The sequence below is a fragment of the Protomyctophum bolini genome, assembly GCF_963924005.1.
Source record: "Protomyctophum bolini genome assembly, chromosome: 24".
Taxonomy (NCBI): domain Eukaryota; kingdom Metazoa; phylum Chordata; class Actinopteri; order Myctophiformes; family Myctophidae; genus Protomyctophum; species Protomyctophum bolini.
Window position 1 is genome coordinate 26,371,841 of NC_137885.1, and position 18,920 is coordinate 26,390,760.

The window sequence follows — 18,920 nt, forward strand, 5'->3', positions numbered from 1 at the left end:
CAATTGTGTGTGTGTGTGTGTGTGTGTGTGTGTGTGTGTGTGTGTGTGTGTGTGTGTGTGCGCAGTGCAATTTTCAGCATGCAACCAAGTGTAAAACGACTTGTGTCTTGTTTTCTTTTGTTGACAAAATTGACAGTGTATTTTTTTAGTCTTAGTGGCTTTGTTTTTTATGTAGTTTTTTTCCAGCGAAAGAAATATTTGACTTATATGACTTATACTGGATCTGCTGTCCACTATAGTCCCTTCTTAACATTTTAGTCTAGTTTTATTTTGTTGACAAAATTGTCAGTATAATTATTTAGTCTTATAGTTTTAGTCGTCACTGCTTAGTTTTCATTTAGTTTCCGTGTAGTTTTCGTCAGTGGAACAAAGGGTAGTTGACGAACATTTTATCATTGTCAAGGAAATGTGGAATACCTAAGTTGTACATTTAAGGACATCATAAACCAAACCATGAGAAGCTGTTTTCTGTGACCTGTGAGGTCTGGAGGGGTCTTCTGATGTCATGTGTTAAGACCTACCTACCCCTGAGGGGGGGTAGTAATGTATTGAACCCATTCTGACCTTAGATCAGATTCATACGAGGTTTCCACTGGACACACACTGGTCTGATGAACCCATTCTGACCTGAGATCAGATTCTAAAAATGTCAGTCGTTCTTCGATTTTTCAAAAATAGCAGACCTACAAGCTCGTAGGGCGCCTGGTGATCTGCTATTTTTCAATAGCTAAAGCACGACATGATGCTAACACCAAAACGGGTTCCCGTTCAGAATGGGTTAAGCTGAAGTCTAACTGAGATGGAGTGAGTCAGTACGTGGTGTTACATTGTAACGCTTCACTTCTGTCTCTGTATTCGATTCTATTCCAATACTCTGAAACTCTGAATTGTGTCCGTCTCATTATTTTGTTTAACTGTGTTATAAGTGCTCGCCTTTCAGACTGAGGCAGCATCTTAAGTTAACCTCCCCTCTCCCTCCCCCCTGTAGCAACCTCTCCTTCACCCGGGCTGTATTCAGCTGTAGCGCTGCAGCGTGGAGAACAGGAGGTGACAGCGGGCACTTGCTGGGCCACTTGCATTCTGTCTGTTGTCACTTTGGCCATGAAGGGATAGGGCAAGACTTGGGGGGGGGGGGGGGGGGGGTGTGTCTCCCAATAATCATGACCCTCACCGTGTACACCATCAGACCAAAGAGTCTAAGTCTCATATATATTAAACAAGAGGTCTCAGATCTCAGGTGAAAATGGGTTAATAAACAAGTAAAATATCAACAATTAGTACAGGCCATTATACAAAGGAAAGGAAAGGTACTATGTTTACCCAGGGTAACTGGACTAAGCTCAAGAACTTGTTTACAACTACTATACTACAATATTAGTACAGGCCATTATACAGGTACTCACGTGCATCAGGCTGTAGTAGGACTGTTTGCCCGTGTAGAACAGGAAGTGGAAGGGCCGGCCGTCCGCTCCCCACTGCACCGCTACGGAGAGAAAGAGGAACCACAGGTGAGACAAAACAGAACCAACGGAGAGAGAGAGGAACCACAGGTTTACTTCATTTTCTGAAGAATTTATATTTTTAATTTCCTGAAGATTTTTTACATTTGGGGGTTCTGCCCAACAGCAAAGATGTGTTCATGACTGTAGTGGCAAGCTCAAACTGTACTTTGCCACTCGGCTGGGCACATGCATATAGAAACCGTTTTTGACGCGTACATAATATATTGTCCAGGCATTGACTGCTGTATAGGGTGAGGTTCCCATTTATTTCGACACATTATGTAATACAGCAGTTTTCTTTATGCAAGATTAAAATGACACGGTAAAAACGTGTGATCGCTTAGCCTGTTGTGCCCGCATACCTTCCAAACCATTCAACCTGGCTTGTTGCACCTGTGTTCTCATATGCCAATCCTTGGGACACACACCCCCCCATGGTGAACCCGCCCATCAAACAGTTTAAAGGCACACACAGGCAGAAATGGCTCCTTCAATGACGTATAAGCTTTTTCCTACTTTTTCTTACAAACCAATCAAAAGCTTTGTCGGTGGTGCAATCAATGATCACGTACCTCTCTGCTTTGGGAATATCAATATCAATATAATATAACATAAAACATATAATATAATATAAAGATCACGTACCTCTCTGCTTCGGGAATATCTCGTCTGGATGCTGAGAAGGACAGAAAGAGTCAAGATCAAATCAATACATTGTAATGCATGTGCCAATAAGCTGGTGTGTGTGCGTGCGTGGCGTGCGTGCGTGGCGTGGCGTGCGTGCGTGCGTGCGTGCGTGCGTGCGTGCGTGCGTGCGTGCGTGCGTGCGTGCGTGCGTGCCTTACCTTCATCACAGGCCTGGCCTTCTTTTGAAACAAGCTGGAAGGAAAGAGGTAGGCGATGGATCTCTGGAGAGGAGAGAGAGAATTACACATTTAAAAATAAGAACAAAACAAAATAGAACAATCTCAAGGTGGACGTCTGCACAAAAAGCTTTTTTCTTTTTTCTTTTCTTTCAGGGACTTTGTCAAGTTCAAACATTTCCTTTTACACAAGTGTGAGTATTACGTATATAAGTCTAACCAGTATAACCACTTAACGCATTTTAGAAGCAAAAAAAAATGCTTCTAAATTGTTTTACTGAAAATCCTATGTTTCTATGTCAGTGGTGCTCAACCTTCTGCATGTCAAGGGGCATTCGAGCATGGGGCTAAATATGTATTTTTTGGAACATGTCGTTCCAGGGACCTCCCAGAAGCAAAGATTTGAGTTAAAAACATTCGCTCTGAAAGAATATATATATATTCAAAGATTTGCACTACACTTTCACGATATTTAAAAAATAGCAGATCTGCAAGTTCGATCAATATCTGACAATATCGTAATGTCCAGTCACCTACTATGACATGGCATGCCTCTAAAGTCTTATGACATTTAGTCGACTAAAACTAGACTAACACCAAGACATTCCAGGTGTCTAAAATGTGACTGACGGCCAAGCTACACCAGGCAATTTTGCGAGCGTGCGTATGCGTTTACTGCGCGCGTACAGTGCGTTTGGATATGACTAGTTTATTTTGCTAGCTTTAGTTATAATAATCATTTCTTCTTCTGTTTTCCACATGAATATAACCACATTATAACCATATAAAATGAAATGGGAGTTAAATGCTGCAATTTGTAAAAAATTGCAAAATATGACTCCTAACGTTGTTGAAGTGGGACTCATAAAATGTCCCTGGGACTCATCTCTAAAAGACCATCCCTGCATCCTGGGACTCATTACATTGAAAACCTATTTACGTCACTGAGGACCAATATATGTCAATGATACCAGCTGCACCAGACGCACGGATACCGCGGGCCTTCCTACGCGTGCTCTAAAAATAGGATCGGTTCTAAAAAATGTACGTGCGTATAATGCCCCCATGCGCGCGTATCTATACATCCTCCCGGAAGGTCCCACATGCACAAACCTGCCGCGCGCCACAGATCTGGTGTAGCCGCGGGCCATTTCGCACGCATACTTTGTGCGCATACAGTGCGCTTACCGTCAAACGCACACATGCCCGGTGTTTGGTGTAGCTTGGCCGTATAACTAACTGAAAACTATTCAAGAGGTGCCTAAATGACTAAAACTAAAATACAAAATGTGCTGCCAAAAAAACAACACTGGTGAGGAGTTCACACAGAGGGCAGGTAACTCCTGTCGTGGGCAGAGTTAGGAGGAGAGAGAGAGAGATGCAGGCAACAGCTCGCAACGCAACGGCAGGCTTATGGCTGTTGGACGCCATGACACTGAACAGAGAGAGAGAGAGAGAGAGAGACCATGACACTGAACAGAGAGAGAGAGAGAGGACAGGCTGCCTTCCGCATCCACCCGGTTCACTGAGAGTTCAACAGACCGTCCTTGTCAAGAGGAAACCTCAGATGTCCGCAAACAACACCGTGACTAGTCAGGCAATGGCGAGGAGGGGGTGGGGGGGTGGGGGGGTGTGTGTGTGGGGGGGGGGGGGATGTGGGGGGATAACCTGTTTTCCCCCAATGGTATTATTTTGGTGCAATACTTAGTAGTATTGCTCAGACACACTTACTGTACACACTTTCACTTTCAAAATGTTTCATGAAAGAGGTACTCTCTAGGGCTTTAAGCAACTACCGGTAGTCAACTATTTAACTAGTAGACTATTCAACTAGTCGACTATTCAACTAGTAGACTATTCAACTAGTAGACTGTTCAACTAGTCGACTATTCAACTAGTAGACTAGTAAATCCACTAGTGGACCTTGCTGGTACTAGTTGATGAGAAGAGGCAGAGGAAGTGTAGCGACCCAGGATTACATTAGATAATTGACACTGGGTGGAAAGAAAAAAAAAAGCGTTACAAAATCGTGGGATGAAAAAGTAGCTATACTTTTGCTACTCTTGTACTTGTGCTGTATTGAAGTAATAGGATATAAAGAAATGTATAATGTAAAAATTATGGAGATACAAGCCAAGGTTTCTGCCTGTCAGCGACTCAACTGCACGTGTGTGCGTGTGCGTGTGCGTGTGTGAGTGTGTGTGTGGTGATGTGAACTCTCTCTCATTAGTGAGGGAGCAGGTGCTGCCTTCATGGACGGAGCAGGTTTCAACTTTTAAGGTTGTCGAGAAAACAAGGAGCGGAGAAGGAAGGGTGACAGGGTGGATGAGGGAGAGGTGTGTGTGTGTGTGTGTGTGTGTGTGTGTGTGTGTGTGTGTGTGCGTGTGCGTGTGCGTGTGTGTGTGTGTGTGTGTGAGAGAGAGACTTGTGTACAGGCATGTCAGCAAGTGAGACAGCGAGAGAGAGAGAGAGAGAGAGAGAGAGAGTTAGTTGATAAGAAGCCCGCTAAGAGGTGAACAGATGAGGTAACACCTGTTCCTTTGCACAATCTGCTAGGGAGAGAGACCCAGGGGACAATGTGACAGAGAGAGAGAGAGAGAGAGAGAGAGACACCGTAGAGTAGACAATATGAAAAGAAAAGAAAGGTGAAGAGACAGCAGAAGAGGAACAGAGACGACACACAGCATGTCCAAAACTAAGACGAGAGAACATATTACTCCAGTTTTAGCTTCACTGCACTGTGGCTTCCAGTTGTTTTTAGGATTGATTTTAAAATGCTTTTACTCGTTTATAAAGCTCTCAATGGTCTGGCACCTTCCTACCTACATGACTGCCTGCCTAAATATGTCCCAAGCCGCCCCCTAAGGTCTTCCACTGCTGGCCTGTTCGCTGCGCCTCTAATGACTAAACTAAAAAACACGGTGAGAAGCAGCGTGGAACAAGCTCCCACTGTACCTTTCACAGGCAGCCTCTGTAGTTTAATAAACTCCCACTGTACCTTTCACAGGCAGCCTCTGTAGTTTAATAAACTCCCACTGTACCTTTCACAGGCAGCCTCTGTAGTTTAATAAACTCCTACTGTACCTTCGACAGGCAGCCTCTGTAGTTTAATAAACTCCCACTGTACCTTCGACAGGCAGCCTCTGTAGTTTAATAAACTCCCACTGTACCTTCGACAGGCAGCCTCTGTAGTTTAATAAACTCCTACTGTACCTTCGACAGGCAGCCTCTGTAGTTTAATAAACTCCTACTGTACCTTCGACAGCCAGCCTCTGTAGTTTAATAAACTCCTACTGTACCTTCGACAGGCAGCCTCTGTAGTTTAATAAACTCCCACTGTACCTTCGACAGGCAGCCTCTGTAGTTTAATAAACTCCTACTGTACCTTCGACAGGCAGCCTCTGTAGTTTAATAAACTCCCACTGTACCTTCGACAGGCAGCCTCTGTAGTTTAATAAACTCCTACTGTACCTTCGACAGGCAGCCTCTGTAGTTTAATAAACTCCCACTGTACCTTCGACAGGCAGCCTCTGTAGTTTAATAAACTCCCACTGTACCTTCGACAGGCAGCCTCTGTAGTTTAATAAACTCCTACTGTACCTTCGACAGGCAGCCTCTGTAGTTTAATAAACTCCTACTGTACCTTCGACAGGCAGCCTCTGTAGTTTAATAAACTCCTACTGTACCTTCGACAGGCAGCCTCTGTAGTTTAATAAACTCCAACTGTACCTTCGACAGGCAGCCTCTGTAGTTTAATAAACTCCCACTGTACCTTCGACAGGCAGCCTCTGTAGTTTAATAAACTCCCACTGTACCTTCGACAGGCAGCCTCTGTAGTTTAATAAACTCCCACTGTACCTTCGACAGGCAGCCTCTGTAGTTTAATAAACTCCCACTGTACCTTCGACAGGCAGCCTCTGTGGACATTTTTAAAGTGCAGCTCAAGACCCACTTCTACACTCTTGCTTTTAATTGATCTTTAAAATAAATTGTTATTCATGTCCTCCTCACTGTATTGCATTGCTGCTATTATTTTAATCTTTTAATTATTTCTTTCTCCATTGCTCTGTAAAGCACTTGCCGCTGCATTTCATGTCATGAAAGGTGCTATACAAATAAAGTTGTATTATTACATTTATTATTATTATTATTATTATTAGCAGGGAGTGGACAGAAAGTCTGGTGAAAAGAGGGGACACCTTTTAAAAATCAATCTAAGGCCCAAATCATTGCAACTATAGTCACAACTCCTCGTCAGTCACTCGTACCAATGCAACTCCTTACAACTGCCATTTGGGGATAATGGTTGCATGCAATTACATGCAACTAGTTCAGTGTTGATTTTGTCGATTAAAACTAAGACGAAAAATGTTCGTTGACTACCATTTTCCACTGACGGAAACTAAATAAAAACTAAGCTATGATGACTAAAACCCTATGACCAAATAAACTGACAATTTCGTCAACAAATAAAAACTAGACTAACATGTCAGGAAGGGAATAAGTCATTTTACACTTTGTTGCATGCTGAAAATAGCAGATCTACAAGCGCACAATGCGTCACAGCGCGACACGTGTGTGTGTTTGTAAAAAATAAAAACCTGGCACAAAACCTTTTTCAGATGGGGGTTCGTGTGCACAGATACATGGGGGTCCTTGGACTCCTTTATGACAATGTTTGAGCAGAATCACAGGTTTAAACAACACTATTAGGGAACAAGCCTAAATAAGCGTTGTGCTCCGGTGGACGCTGCTTGCCGCTTGCGGGCCCGACCAGGCGCGGAGGGACCACGCTCGGAGAGGCTTTGGGCCTTTCTCCGGGCTCCTCCACGCCGACCCTGTCCGAGCGAGACCGAGACGCCCCGTCTGACCCAGTTGTCCTGCCACGGACCGCCCTAGGGCCCCCAGCTCGCCCACGGCCTCCCTGTCTCAGGGACCTTGCGCCGCGGCCCGGTGGGATACACTTTAGAAACAAGCCCAGAAAACTGCAACCTGCAACTAGTAACTAACTCTAACTACCAACATTTTCATGCAACTTTACTGGAAAAACAAGCCCCAAGTCGCTTATAACAAGCCGACATGGCAACACCTGGAGAAATCCATGAATAACAATTTTTTTTTAACAGGAGATTTAAGACATTTCTACCTGATGTCATCATGTCAACATGGCAACACGCCAGGCCCATCACATAATCCAATTAAATAGTGTGATTTAATAAAGAACTGAACTTTATTCCTACAAAAGTCACGGCCGTACGTTCACAGTGAATCCCAAACCGAACACGGAAGTGTTGGCTGCATAATATAATATAATATATAGCCCATTGTGTGACAGAAACGATGTTCCCAGAATCCCAACCCATGGCACTTCTGAGCTCCATTAATCTCTACTTCAGAACCAGCGGTTCAACGTCACTCTGACAGGTTAGTCGTATTTAACCCATTCTGGACAGGGGATGCGGAACCCCTTTTGGTGTTTTTTTTTAAGCATTATGTTATACTTAAATAGCTATTGAAAAATAGCAGATCTACAACCTAATCGTAGCGCGGCACCGAGTGCCGCGCTACGAGCTTGTAGTTCTGCTATTTTTGAAAGAAATTTGTGAAAATGTGGCGCAAATCTTTGAATATATATTCTTTCAGAGCGAACCTTTTTTTTTTACTGAAATCTTTGCTTCTGCGGAACAACCCTGGAACAACATATTTTCAGATGGGTGTCAGCGGCCCAATTACATATATTTTTGGGGGGGGTGGTCCTTGACATGAAAATGTTTGAGAGAACAACTGACATTCTTTCAGAAAACCGTCATGATTTAGATTTAGAAGGCATTTGGGAGAACGGTCCTCCTCAGGTCTAAATGGGTTAAATAATTCAATGGGTTCCTGCATGGGAGTTCTCCATCAGACAGTTAATTGGGCCCTGCTGTCATGGCTGAGGAGCTTGGACTCCAACCAGGTTGGCACTGCGCTGGGCACGCATTTTTTTGGGGGGCATCATGTGCCCCGTCCTCTCTCTCCCTCTGCACCCCTCCCGGGGTCCCACTCGACCACCGTGTCCAAACATCTGAGGACGAGGTGGGGCTGCTTAGCTAGCCCACGATTCAGACATCACGTCAGCTCAGCTTACACAGCCTGCCGTTAACAACTCTCTTCATTACATCCGAGTAAAGTGGAGCAAACGCGAGGAAGCAGGCCAGACAGAGAGTGGGAAGGGAAATCAAGGTCTAAATGATTAGTGAAATGGGGGTTAATTGTTTGCTGAGAACTGTGTGTTGCTACTTTTTAATTGCACAGCACCAGTTCCCTGGAACCCCCGATATACAAGCCCACGCAGTGCTGCGCTGTGACGCTTTGTGAATTTGTAGATTGGGGAACGAGATATATATATATATACGTATGGAGCCCTTTGTGAAGGGCGTCGCTAATATCCCTGACGCAGCACATTAACCAGTGCTGGCCCCTCCTGGCCACTGCCGGTGGATACGCAACTTAATGACAACAGCTGACAGCGCAGGCGGGCGGGCGGTTCGGGCCAGGAGCACAGCCGGCACCGCCAACACATCAGCTGGAACGCTGGGAGAATTATCCGGGGTCCAGTGGATGTCTAACACGCTTTAACTGCACAAGGCATTCCGTCTCTGTCTCATTAGGGGGGCGAATAATGGCAGATTAACAGAGAGGACAAGAAGTTCTGGCTGTCGGTGAAAAGACATCAGAATGGATTATTTAAAATGCCTTCTTTATGGCCTCATTAAGCCTGCTGAATGAACGGCTGCATGCTAAACAGGAATGCTCACTCATTCCCAAATGGAAAATGGTGAATATAGCCACTGATGGGCGGTGCCCTGACGACAGAACAGGATGAACCAACTATGGATTCATAACGTCTATATAGAAGAACATGCCTCGGCTGTGGGTGGGTCCGGTCCCAAGTTCAAAGGAAAAGAAGAAACGAGAAATATTGAAAGCTACTGTACATTAACCCATTCAGGCCTGACGTCGACATTGTTAAATAAATGTTTTCTAAATCATGACAACTTTCGGGAAAGATTTGAGGCACATTTTAACGATTTTTTCAAAAAATAGCAGACCTAAAAGTTTATAGCGCGCCACTCGGTGGCGCGCTATGAGCTTGTAGATCTGCTATTTTTCAATAGCTAAATTATAACATAATGTTTGAAAACACCAAAAGGGGTTCCCGCCCCAAAATGGGCTAAGGCTGTAACCTAGCCCTGTTTTTAGGACTCGAACTTCGGCAGGAGTTTTTCGAGCGAACCTTTGAACCATTCGTTTCTAATTCATTTGAAAAATAACCTTCGAGCTCCGAACCTCGGCGGGGGGGGGGGGGGGCTTGTTTACAACTGAAACGGACTTCCTGTGCACTAACTTCCTCTTCAAAATGAGATCCACATGTAATGATTATTAGGCAACACTAGTTCTATTTCTACGTCTACTTACAGGACATTAACATCACATTTGAGTCAGATTTCTCTACATAACTGTCTCAGCTGTTTGGTGCTGCAAATGTGCCTTAATGCATGCCTTTGATCTACGCATAGAAAACATTTTGACGACATATGCGCACTGTCTGGCGCATCGGTTGTGTGCCCCCGCCCTGAATATTAATAACATCTAAACATGTAAACACAACATAGTATATATATCTTTTTTTAGTTTTTTTGGTTCAAGCCCATTAATTAAGATGAAGTGTGACAACCCTTACAGCCTTACTGTAAGTGTAAACCTGGAGTGGAAATTGAGCAAAACATAATGTACATTATTATATTATATTATATATTGAGGCCACCGGATGTGGCAGCAGTTTATTTCCAAAATGACTATATTATTATTATTATTATTATTATTATTATTATTATGTCAAAACTGTTCCTGTGTGTTGGGGGAGAATGTTAGGCCTGTCACAAAGATGCAAAATGATGTTATACTGTATATCTGATTGACATTTACACCACTTAACCCATTTTGGGGGCGGGAACCCCTTTTGGTGTTAGCATTTTTATGTTATGCTTTAGCCACGAGCTTGTATAGGTCTGCTATTTTTGAAAAATCGTCAGGATGTATAGAAGACATTTGTAGAATCTGATCTCAGGTCAAAATGGGTTAAATGGTGTACATTTAAAGATCAGTTTCTCCAGATAGGGTAATTAATGCCGATTAGCGATCAGAGTGAATATCGGTAATCCTGGTCACTAAAACTGCCTCCCCCTGGCCAGCCGGGGCGCCTGATGGAGGGGAAAGGAACTGGTTGGAATAACGTGTTCCTTCCACGCGCTACGTCCAACCAGGGAAACTCCCCCCTGTCAGGTGTAAAGGAGCAACTTGGACACTCAGGCATGAAGGGAGCACGAGTTCAAGTCCGTTGCTCTCCCCTTGTCCCCCATATATGGGGACTAGGTTGCTCTCCCCTTGTCCCCCATATATGGGGTCTAGGTTGGTCTCCCCTTGTCCCCCATATATGGGGACTAGGTTGGTCTCCCCTTGTCCCCCATATATGGGGACTAGGTTGCTCTCCCCTTGTCCCCCATATATGGGGACTAGGTTGGTGGAGGGTGTGTAGAGCCCAGGGTCACATTAGACGATTGACACAGGGGTGAAAAATGGGTTACAAAATCGTGGGATAAAAAATAATAATAAATAGTGAACATCGGCCGATAATATGGCCGATCACCGATCGCTGGCCTATTATCGGAGCATCTCTAGTGCGTGCCCCCCCCCCCCCCCCCCCCTCTCTCTCTTACGTCAATGTCCTGCTGCGTGAAGGTCTCGGGGTCTTCTCCCATCATGTTGGCCAGGTGGCGTTTCCCGACGTTGTATTCCTCCACTTGCTTCTGGACAAACTCCACCGTGAACTTCTCCGGCCCCTCGGCCGCGATGTTCCTCCACCGGAGGGCTGAGCTCACACATATCTGCCTGGTGCTCAGGACCTGGAGAACACATTAGACACATTAAATATCTGCCTGGTGCTCAGGATCTGGAGAACACATTACATTATACACATTACATTACTGTATATATCTGCCTGGTGCTCAGGATCTGGAGAACACATTACATTATACACATTACATTACTCTATATATCTGCCTGGTGCTCAGGATCTGGAGAACATATTATACACATTATATTACACACATATTTGCCTGGTGCTCAGGATCTGAAGAACAAATTACACACATTACATTACTTTTACTGATGCACCCAATATTTGGACGCAGAAAATATTCGGCAGGAAATGGCTGAAAATGCATTTTCGGCCTATTCGGTTCCGGCCCGAATAGGCACTTCAACCACGATAGGAGTCATATTTTGTCAACACCCCATAACCCCATTCAATTCCCATTCAATTCATTGAGGACTTATGGTAGGGGAAATGGCCAATAAGGAGTCTTTGCACAAAAAACAAAAAACACCTGGACCTCTTTGGTGGGGACGTAACAACTACAAACAACACCTGGATCTCTTTGGTGGGGACGTAACAACTACAAACAACACCTGGACCTCTTTGGTGGGGACGTAACGACTACAAATAAAAAGGTAAGAAAGCCTTCTAGCATTTAAATATAAACTGCGTTTTGGGATGCGAAATGCACCCTATTTTAATCTCTGATAGCCGCAAGCAACTCTCTTAGATGCTATTTTTAATATCTCTAGCATTTGCATTTACCTACCTAGTAACTCTGAGAGCATACTTACAAATGGAACCAAATGGACCCGAGTTATCGGGGGTCCATGAAGGGTCCATGAAATTAAAAGAGCGTTTGAGAACGACCATTGAGCCAGTAAAGTACAATTATTATTATTATTATTATTATTATTATTATTATTATGTTGTCAATTGTGAAAAACACTGTATAATGACATCCTGGTAAACAGCAGTGGAAACTACATTACTATAATATTTGCAGTAATAATGTTGACTTGTTTTCAGCAGCATGTCATCATGTCTTATATATACAAGAATTCTTCTACTTATATACCGTTTGAAATATTAACCATAAAATATGAAGCTATATATATATATATATATATATATATATATATATATATATATATATATATATAGCAGTGATTCCCAAAGTGGGGTCCTTGAGGGAGTTCCAGGGGTTCCCCAGCTAAATGATAGTTAGGAACCAAATGGACCCTTAGGGTTCATTATGACAACAAATGAGATTTAGCTTGGAACTACTTTATTCTGCACTCGCATTTAATATTTCAATGAGCAGTGTTTAGTCAGTGACCTTCATAATGTCACTAAAATGCATCCCGATTACAAAACTGTAACTCTAAAAAGGTCATCTAAATTGAAAAAGTTGAATTAACATTGATTTTACAATATCAATTGGGTGTCCCTTAAACGGGGCGTCCATATACTAATGCATGTCCTTGAAATGAAAATGGTTGAGAATCACTGTTAGAAGCAGTCAGAACTGCAGCATCACTCCCAATCTTCCGCCGTAGTCTGAAAACCCACCTTTTCAGACTCCATCATGGCCCATAGCACTTACCCTATACCCCCTTAGATAGCATTTATGTAGACTTTGATAGCATTTGATACAGACTTATAGCATGTTATGTAGACAGCACTATAATTGCATTGTATGTAGCCATAGGACGTCATAGTACATATGTATAGCATAGTATAGGCATAGTATAGTATATATTTAAAGTTTATATGTATAGTTTCATTATAGATATTCTACATGTTACGTTCTTAGCTTACGCATGTTTCATGATGAATGCTTTTTATGAGATTTCATGTGATTTTTTGTTCTTGCTTAATGTAAACATGACTGCCATGATGATTATCATAATGAGAGTCATGAACCATGGCTACTGTGGATTAAGAGCGTCTGCTAAATGCGTAAATTGTAATAAAAATCTTCTCTTATGGGTGGGGGGGTGGGTGTTCAAATGGGGGTCCGCGGGCTAATAAATGTCGATTTAGGGGTCCTTGAGACATGAAAAGGTTTGGGGAACCAGCGTAGCTACTGTTGGTAGCAGCAGAGATAGAAATGCCATTAAATATGGGGTCGTGTGAAACTGTACATGAAATTAATGTTTCGGAATCACTGCTGTAGATCCGTAGCGGGGTCACTGGCATGTTTTCAAATGGGGGTCCTTACGAAAAAGTTTTGGAACCACTGCTGTAGAGGCTAGCTATAGGCTAACAAGGTAATTATTTTCTATGGGTTAGAAATTGCAGCAATAAAAAACGTCTGGGTTTCCGAGGCTTAACTTGTTACAGACAGAAGGATTACAGACAGCTATCTGCGACTACAAATCAAACAAATTCAACATATTTCTGCCGCGTCCTGGTAGCTGGAGAGATGACAGTCATGACAGCCAGCTGATGCTATATTATCGTTCAAGGACAACATTCATTCACTTCACAACATTGTCTCTTTATTATTTTATTCTGTATATCCCCGTCGCGTAAAAAACTAAAACAGCCATACTGTCTTCTTACCTGTCGGCTTAAATGCGAGGATACTGCGTTGATGTTAGGTTTTGTGCAACAATAATAATGTCCACAATTCCTCAGCAGGGAGCTCACGGCGGTGCGACCACTGGAGGCCGCCATCTTTGTTTGGAAGGGAAAAAAGAAAAGTGACGTCACATAAAGAGGAACGTCCTTTTTGCATGGTCACACAACTGATTTTTTTGTTTTATGCTTGCAGACCTATTTCCAATTCCCTGAAGTTATTTATTTGTGTATTTATTATTTATTTATTATTATTATTATTTATATAAAGCATTTAGTTACATTTGAACAGATGTAACAGTGTGTGTGTGTGTGTGTGTGTGTGTGTGTGTGTGTGTGTGTGTGTGTGTGTGTGTGTGTGTGTGTGTGTGTGTGTGTGTGTGTGCGTGCGTGTGCGTGTGCGTGTGCGTGTGTGTGTGTGTGGGGGGGGGGGGTATTGTAACTTTGTAACGCATACTGACAGGCCAACACTCTGCATTGCATTGTGTGTTTGAGCTGACAGGATAACGATCAATCAAGTCACCTTAATTAGTTTTTTTTTATTTAAATTATATTTTTAGGGGAATCATATGTGACCTACCTGCACAGCCTTCATGGGCATCCCTGAGTTATAGGGTATAAATGTGCATTCAGTATAATATTAAGTATAGGCCTAATTAAGTCAGGCTATATTGAATAGAGTTTTGTGAATGAAAATAAACAAACCTTCCGAGTTCCGACAGTTACTGTAAAACACTAACGGAAAGGGAGGGAAGGACTGCTATTTTCATTCAAAGGCTACGATTTAATAGGACCGCAGTGGTGTCCGATGGATAGATCAACTTAAACAGGGATGGTTAATTAATCCCTTGTGGTTAATTGGGAAGCTATAGGTATCTATCTGGGTTGTAATAAGGCCAGGTATACCTTATGGGTCTCTGTATGGGTTGAGGTGTGCTTGACTGAAGGTCACAGGTCTTGAAAGTAGAGTCTTGAAGAGGTCAGTGACCTGCTGTCCAGTGTCCTGTGTCTTGTGTTCACCTGTGAAAGGAAAGGAAAGGTAGCCTACTATGTTTACCCAGGGTAACTGGACTAAGCTCAAGAACTTGTTTACAGCCAGGCCCTGCTCATAGAACATTTCATGGTAGGGCGGGGTTCAATGCCATGTCCAATTAGGGCACTTCAACGGTGGTAATTTTAACGTGCCGGTCCGGGGATACGAACTAGCGACCTATACCGATATCAAGACCGCTCCGCAAACCGCTCGGCCACCGCTGCCTGTGTCCTGTGATGTGTCCAGTGTCCAGTGCTGAGAAGAGTAGCATCGGACATTGGCAGGAGGTTCTGGGGGGGGCTCCAAATGGACCGACTTCTGCCGAGTGGAGATAGTTGGAGGTGCTTGACTGAGAACGTTGGTTGGAATCTGCTGTACTATGATGACAGTTGCTGTCCTTCTTATACTATTGGGCTGCATCTGGTCGGGTCATCTTGGAGACGTCAGAATGATGTGTATGTGTCGTCATCAATCATCTCCATGTATGGAGATCCAGCCGGTGGTGTCGGTGTTGGTCCGTGACCCGGCCGGCTGGCCAGCTCCATGTATATGGAGGTCCTAAACAACATGCTGACGCGACGATGTCAGTCACTCACAGCACCAGGCAGGCAGGCAGGCAGCCATGGCAACCTGACAAACAATCAAGATGACGTGCGATAGTGCGAGACTGATGTGCGAGACATCCAACCTGCATGCCTTTGTTTCTGCACGCCATATAGCGCGTCATGTGGCATCGACAAAATATAGGTCAAAACATTGAAATTCACTCACACCCATTTGGTCAAATAAAAATAGTGTGTTTGTTACTGCATGGCTGACGCTCTGGGGTGGGGGAGGCCGCAAGGAATAGGCCAAAAAAACGGCATTAAAAAAAGAAAACAATTCCGTGCACAGGTGTGTGCGTGCATGTTCAGAGGGGACCCTTTGAACATCAGTGTCCACTGTCCATGGAGCCTCCGTTGTGCTAAATCTAGCCATGCTACTAAAAAGTCTTGTGAATCTTTGTCATTATTCAATCTTTACTCCATTGTTCCATCTAATGCCATGCATTGTGTCGATCCAAACCTCGGCATCTGCTCCTCCGGCAAAACAAATCAAAACAAAACAAAAGACTGTAAAATAAGCCGGGACAATAACGTGTTGTGTATTCAAATGCAACAGATGCCACGTTTGGAGAGTAGGCTATGCTGTTATAGTCTGCTTGCTTGTTCTGAGACAATCTTGGAATATTGTATCTTGTTAATTAATAGAAAATGTATTTTTGATTGTTCCTCTCAGACAATGTGATGATATTATACACACAGCAAAATCCTCAATACAAATGTAACTCTGAGGTCTATATGGCTTCATGATTGGTGTTTTGGGTCCAGATTTATCCTTTGATGATTGATTGATTGAATTGTTTTGATGGATCTGGAGGACCCAGGTGTCTCATTTAGGGAAGACAACTTAATGTTAGACTTTAGTTCTAAACAGTTACTTATGCTATATTAATGTGAATTGTGGTTCCAATATACCACCGTTTCTTAACAGTATGCAGATACAAAAAACTTATACTGTGGACGACACCATAAACTGCATTTACACTTGTTTACAACAGGGTCCACCATTTTCAATTCATCAGAGCTATTAACCTTTTTCCTGGGCTATGTGTCGCAAAGGGTATACATGCATTAAATCATGCACACAGGACATATAGTTAATTATGTCAATCTCGTTTTTAAATAGTCAAGGTTTAGCTTTTCTTCTTGTCATGTATTAATCTGGTGTTTTAATTTGATTGCTTTTTATTACATTAATTGTTGTCCACTGTATACAGCACTTTGTAACTTTGTTTGAAAAGTACTTTATAAATAAAAATGTACTTACTTTAAACGGAAACATATTTACTCCCCTGGCCTGCACCCCCAGAATAGGTCATAGGTCGGCCTATACTGTATTATGTTTGGGGAAAACAGTAGTGGCGACGGCATACACACACATACAGTACAGTACAGTACAGTACAGTACAGTACATCATAAATGCAGCATTGCCCTGTGTGTGCTTACAGATCAATGCGGTGTGTGTCTTCACTTATATTACTTTGATAGAGTTGGTGCAGGAACGGAGGGAAATTAACCCATTTAGACCTATAAGTTCTATTCTACAAAATGTCTCCTAAATCCAGACAGCTTTCTGAAAAACCTATGTTTCTACACATTCTACTGTATGTCAGTGGTTCTCAAACTATTTCATGTCAAGGACCCCCCCCCCCCCCCCCACAAATATGTGTAATTTATTGGCACTCATCTTGAAAATACGTTGTTCCAGGGTCGACCTCCCAGAAGCAATAAAGATCTGAAAGAATATATATTCAAAGATTTGCGCCACACTTTCACGATTTCTCAAAAAATAGCAGACCTACAAGGTCATATAGCGCGGCACTCCTCTGTGCCGCGTATATGAACTTGTAGATCTTGCTATTTTTCAACAGCTAAGCATATAACATTTCTGAATATATGTTGTTCCGCTAGGCGGCACCTCCCAGAAGCAAAGATCTGAAAGAATATATATTCAAAGATTTGCGCCACACTTTCACGATTTCACAAAAATAGCAGATCTACAAGTTCATAGCGCTGCACTCCTCGGTGCCACGGCTATATAAACTTGTAGATCTGCTATTTTCAAACAGCTAAAGCATAATGCCTTTAAAAAAACAACCAAAAGGGGTTCCCGCCCACAACGCGTTAATCAAAGTGAAGGAGGCTATACAGGCTCCGGGGCGCGGCGTGCCAGTCGTTACACAGCCGTGTGGATAATTCGCCCTGGAGGAGCTAAAACCCCGCATGGCGTTGTGTTGTCGGGCATAAGAATGATAAACTAGTGTTTGCCCCCGTGTGCGCAGCTTTAGCCACGAGCGTGCTCCGGCTGCACAGAGAGAAATAGTGTTCGACCCGTGGTCTCTGATTCATTAGTGGGGGGTCCGGGGGTGAGCGCCGTGCGCCGGGGACATTAATCATCGTTCCGGCGTGTAGTCCGTCTCTGGACAGCTAGCGGTGAGCCTCCGTATACGGTATGGTGGAGCTGCATAGCGTATATATAGCGTCTATAGGGGTGGAGAGGTTCCTCCACTGAGCTCTGGGTGGACATCCATGTTGCATACAGTATATGGTTCTCAATTCCCGAGATTTTGTAACCCATTTTTCCACCCCTGTGTCAATTATCTAAGTGATCCTGGGCTCTACACACCCTCCGCCAACCTGGGGAGAGCAACGGACCTTCCTGGGGGGGAATCATAGCGTTCCACCGAGTGGCGCGCTACGAGCTTGTATGTAGGTCTGCTATTTTTTTTAAATCGAAGAACGACTGACATAGAAAAATAGCTTTTTCAGAAAACTGTCATGGATTGTAGAAGACATTTTAGATATCTGATCTCAGGTCAGAATGGGTTAACAAGATTGTATTAACGAAAGATGCATGACCCGATGAAGGAAGGAGACAGAACCAAGATGACCCGCGACGGGTCGGGTCTGGTCGGGGGGGATCCGCCGTGCTCCCGGGCACAACGAACCCCCCCTTAGGGTCCTGTTAAAGGAGATGTTAGAGGGAGTAGGATGAGGGGGAGGGGGGAGGGATGACGTAAGCAAGAACAGAGGATGGGCTTCAGGTGGAGGTGACCTGATTGGAGGTGTTGGTCCTGATAGGAGGTGTTGGTCCTGATTGGAGGTGTGGTCCTGATTGGAGGTGTGGTCCTGATTGGAGGTGTTGGTCCTGATTGGAGGTGTTGGTCCTGATTGGAGGTGTTGGTCCTGATAGGAGGTGTGGTCCTGATAGGAGGTGGAGGTAGGTGTTGGTCCCGCTCCTGAACTTCATGCTATATGAGCTCCATTAGTTTTGGGTTTTGTTTTCTTCTGTTAATTGAAACATCTCCTCGGCATCCATTACTGCCTATATACGAAAACACAAGAGACATTGTAAAGAGCCTTCATGATACAATGAATGTGCCCACCATGACTCCAGGGATACATATTATTAACCCATT

General features: G+C 43.6%; 1 protein-coding gene across 1 annotated transcript in view; it reads right to left on the reverse strand.

The window, feature by feature from the left end:
• mrps9 (mitochondrial ribosomal protein S9) overlaps positions 1-13,984 on the reverse strand; it is a 25,595-nt gene extending 11,611 nt beyond the window's left edge. The window contains exons 1-5 of the mRNA XM_080758044.1: positions 13,851-13,984; positions 11,125-11,310; positions 2,348-2,410; positions 2,148-2,178; positions 1,404-1,483 (exon numbers count right to left, since the gene is read on the reverse strand). Coding sequence (XP_080614170.1) covers positions 1,404-1,483; positions 2,148-2,178; positions 2,348-2,410; positions 11,125-11,310; positions 13,851-13,964 — 474 coding nt within the window. The 5' untranslated portion in view covers positions 13,965-13,984. The remainder of the gene's footprint in view (positions 1-1,403; positions 1,484-2,147; positions 2,179-2,347; positions 2,411-11,124; positions 11,311-13,850) is intronic.
• Between the last annotated feature and the right edge of the window lie 4,936 nt (positions 13,985-18,920).